General features: G+C 48.6%; 1 protein-coding gene across 2 annotated transcripts in view; it reads left to right on the plus strand.

The window, feature by feature from the left end:
* GYS1 (glycogen synthase 1) overlaps nt 1–4455 on the plus strand; it is a 21632-nt gene that overhangs the window by 7798 nt on the left and 9379 nt on the right. For both annotated transcript variants that reach the window (XM_003801506.3, XM_003801507.3), the window contains 5 exons: nt 1810–1927; nt 2256–2376; nt 2685–2791; nt 3923–3982; nt 4073–4151. In XM_003801506.3, the coding sequence (XP_003801554.1) occupies nt 1810–1927; nt 2256–2376; nt 2685–2791; nt 3923–3982; nt 4073–4151 (485 nt within the window). The remainder of the gene's footprint in view (nt 1–1809; nt 1928–2255; nt 2377–2684; nt 2792–3922; nt 3983–4072; nt 4152–4455) is intronic.

A 4455-nucleotide genomic window follows, 5' to 3' on the forward strand; every position in this document is an offset into this window, starting at 1 on the left:
TTTTTTTTTTTTTTTAGACTCACCACAAGCTGTCGCCCTGGGTTGAGTGCCATGGCATCACAGCTCACAGCAACCTCCAACTCCTGGGCTCAAGCGAGTCTCCTGCCTCTGCCTCCCAAGAAGCTGGGACTACAGGCGCCTGCCACAATGCCAGGCTATTTTTTGGTTGCAGCCCGGGCTTTGAACCTGCCAGCTCAGGTGTATGTGACTGGCGCCTTAGCCTCTTGAGCCACAGGTGCCAAGTCAAAAAATCATAAATTGAGCCATTCATTGTAAATTGGGGACAGCCAGTACCAATTTTTTATACAGAACTACATCTTCCAGAAGGCTATGGGGGTAGTGACCTACATTACACTGCCTGGCTCTGTGTACCCTGGAGATAATGGGAGGTGTAGTTTTCTTGATATTAATTTCAGAAATGATAAAATCCTGTGATGGGCTAATGTAGATAGTGGTATTCTGAAAGGGAATGTACTATGTACTATGTGTACAGTGTACTATGTTGTACTATGTCTACAGTGTACTATGTTGTTTAGAAAAGTAAATTTGGGGGCCAGGCATGGTGGCTCACATCTGTAATCCTAGCACTCTGGGAGGCCGAAGTGGGTGGATTGCCTGAGCTCACAATCGGAGACCAGCCTGAGCCAGAGGGAGACCCCATCACTAAAAATAGCTGGGCGCCTGAAGTTTCAGCTATTTGGGAGGATGAGGCAAGAGAATCACTTGAGCCCAAGAGTTTGAGGTTGCTGTGAGCTATGATGTCACAGCACTCTACTGAGGGCAACAAAATGAGACTCTGTCTCAAAAAAAAAAAAAAGAAAGAAAAGTAAATTTGGAAGCAGGGATTCTTTTCAGCCCTTAGTACCTATTTTTAAGGAGTATAAAGTGAGAACTACAACTCTCCCAGAAGGCCTTTAATTGGCCACCTCTATAGACGCCTGGCACTTTTCCTTAGTTGGAACTGATGGGGGTTGTAGTCATTTGTTGATATGCTTTAATTCAGGCGTCCTCAAACTACAGCCCATGGGCCACTTGCAGCCCGCCTAGGACATTTATCCGGCCTGCCGGGTGTTTTTGCCACGGCTGCCTGTCCTGCTTAGCAGCTGACTCGTCCCGGGGCCCTCAGTCCGGCCGTCCAATGGTCTGAGGGACAGTGAACTGGCCCCCTGTTTAAAAAGTTTGAGGACTCCTGCGTGAGAGTAAATGGTTGAGTCCCTGAAAGAGGCTTGAAGGGTATATCCTAGGAGAAGCAGGACTTTGGGGCTGTTTAATCATTTCTATCTCAGGGGGAGATAAGGGGAAGTAAAAGAACTACAACTCCCAGAACCCCTATCTAGTTAGCTATTTGCTGGAGTTGAGACTTGTGGTTGTACTTGTGAACATCAGCAAACAGTATTGAGTAATAAGGTATCTGGGAGGCAGAAGAGAACTATTGAAACAAGTTGGAATAGGGGCTCGGCGCCTGTGGCTCAAGTGGCTAAGGCACCACGTACACCTAAGGTGGCGGGTTCGAATCCAGACCAGGCCCGCCAAACAACAATAATGGCTGCAACCAAAAAATAGCCGGGTGTTGTGGCGGATGCCTGTGGTCCCAGCTACTTGGAAGGCTGAGGCAGGAGACTCGCTTGAGCCCAGGAGTTGGAGGTTGTTGTGAGCTGTGATGCTACGGCACTTTATCCAGAGGGACTTTGGGGTTCTGTCTCAAAAAGAAAAAAATGTTGGAAAAGGAACTTTATTTATTCATGCAATTGCACTGATATGAAGGAACAAATGAAGAAATAAAACATAGACCTTCTTCCCTAATCACAGATATTGTGACCCCCAATGGACTGAATATTAAGAAGTTCTCTGCCATGCATGAATTCCAGAACCTCCATGCTCAGAGCAAGGCTCGAATCCAGGAGTTTGTGCGGGGCCATTTTTATGGGTATGTGGGGCACATATCCAGTTCTTAAGGGGGTGGAGGGTGGAAGTTGGAAATCTGGACATCTAGCTCTGAGGGAGGAGGTGCCTACAGGCCCATACCCCTGGGTCTGAGGGAGGGGGCCACAGCGGGCTCAGCCTCCTGAGTTCTTGACTACCAGAACATTGTTCTGAGTATTAACAGTGATCCCCACCTAAAGAGAAAAGAACCACAACTCCCAGGAGGCTCCATGATGTCTGAGGTATTCTTTGCCCCCATAGCTCCTGGGATTTATGGGTTTTGAGGCCAGGGCTAGAGGTGAGGGCTTCGTCCTGCCTTGTGGCTTTTTTAGGCACCTGGACTTCAACTTGGATAAGACCTTGTACTTCTTTATTGCTGGCCGCTATGAATTCTCCAACAAAGGAGCTGATGTCTTCTTGGAGGCCTTGGCCCGGCTCAACTATCTGCTCAGAGTGAGACCTCAGCTGTGACGGGAAAAGGAAAGACAAGAAATTCAGTACATAACTAGGGAGGACAGAGACCCAGGGAGGTGGGGTAGGGACACCTTCTCAGGAGGGTGGTAGGGTTGGGAGGGAGACTATAGAGATTGAGAAAGAAGGTCAGAGTCCCTGTGGGGACAGTCACTTTGGGCTATAATTATCATTGACAGGAAGAGTCCTGGCAAGGCCCTAGGCAGACTTGAGGGATGGAAAGGCTGGGGGGACCTCGCTTTCCTTCATGTGATCCTGACACACCCTGCCCTCCTTTTCTTCCACCCCAGGTGAATGGCAGTGAGCAGACAGTGGTGGCCTTCTTCATCATGCCAGCTCGGACCAACAATTTCAATGTGGAAACTCTCAAGGGCCAAGCCGTGCGCAAGCAGCTTTGGTCAGCAGCCCTCAGCTCAGGATCACTGCCTGTCCCACTCCCAGCTTTGGGTCCAGTGTTTCTCCTGGAGTCTCAGATTTGTCACCTGTGACACAATCAACCTGTCCCACTGATTCCTAGCAAAGTAACTTGCTTGAGATCCTTTCAGCTCGGGGGCAGTAAGAAGTTACTGACAGGACTAGCCTGGTTCCACTCATGCCACTGACCCTCACTGGCTTGGTAACTTTAGGCAAACCACTGCCCCGTCTGAGCCTCCACTCCTTTATCTGTAAAACCATTTATTTATTTCTTACCCGTCAGACATTCATTGGGCATCTGTCACATACCAGGCACTATTTCCAGCCCTGGGAACACAGCTATGAGCAAGGAAGATAAAATCCCTTTCCTTATGGAGACTGTATTCTAGAAAATCCTACGGGTAGTGTTCTGGCAAAAAATAATGTAGGCCAGTGATATGAGACCAGGTTCTCAGGACAGGCCACAATGAAGAAAGTGCCATTGGACAAAGACCAATATAGAAGATGGGGGAACAAGCCCTGTGTGTATCTGGGGAACAGCAAGTACAAAGGTCCTGTGGCATGTTTGAGACACAGCAAGGAGGCCAGGCTGGCTAGAGGAGCATTTCCAAAGGAGATGGTTTAAAAAAAGAAACTGGAGCTACAGAAGAATTATAAGCAGAAAAGTGATAATGGGAGTATGGGCTGACACTCTGCCAGCTCTGCTTATGTGCCTAAATGTCTCTCAGAATCTCATTTTCCTTTCTTATAAAATGGGGCTTACCACTGCCACCTCTAGGACTGGTACAAGTCCTAATAATAGCTGACATTTCTGGAAGGCTTGCTATGTGCTGGGCACAAGGCACTTTTAGTCATGACCTCATTGAGTCCTCACTGCAAACCTCTGAGATTGATTCTATTTTTATCCATGTCTGACAGATGAGTCACTGAAGTCAGAGAGGGAAGGCTGCCACTCCCTGGCCACACAGCTGATGCCAGGCCTTCCAGGGCCTGTTCTTGGGTCCCCTGATGGCCCCAGGCTTCCCTGCTTAGGTCTCAGTTTTCTTGCTGCTCCCAAAGCCTGACAATAAATGGCAGCTGGTATTTATGTGATGCTCTGCTCTGCTCCTTCCAGGGACACAGCCAACACAGTGAAGGAGAAGTTCGGGAGGAAGCTTTATGAATCCTTATTGGTGTGAGTGTCCAACCTCAGCCCTGTAACCTCCTGGGCCCTAATCTCTGTCATCATCCCATTCCCAATTGCATGTCCCTGCTGGCCTTGCAGGGGGAGCCTCCCTGATATGAACAAGATGCTGGATAAGGAAGACTTCACTATGATGAAGAGAGCCATCTTTGCCACGCAGGTATGGTTTAGATCACATGCAGAGAAATGATAATTTCCAGCAGCCAGCCCCCTGGGAAGCTTACTGTGTTAGTCTTGACCCCAGAGATTGCTGGGAGTTCTGCTTTCCTGGTCCACCTTTTACAGAGGGGTCAATCCTGAGGTCCACAGAAATGCAGGCCCTGATTGGTAGAATTTCAGTTCCCAGAAGCGCTTAGGTCAGGCTGTTTTCTGTGTCTTATTATACCACAGGGCTGCTGAGAATTGTGGTTGATTCTGAGGTCAATGAAGAAAAGGTAAAAAAGGCTCAGCGCCTATAGCTCAAC

This window comes from Otolemur garnettii, unplaced genomic scaffold, assembly GCF_000181295.1.
Source record: "Otolemur garnettii isolate 467f Iridium unplaced genomic scaffold, OtoGar3 scaffold00211, whole genome shotgun sequence".
NCBI classification, from domain to species: Eukaryota; Metazoa; Chordata; class Mammalia; order Primates; family Galagidae; genus Otolemur; species Otolemur garnettii.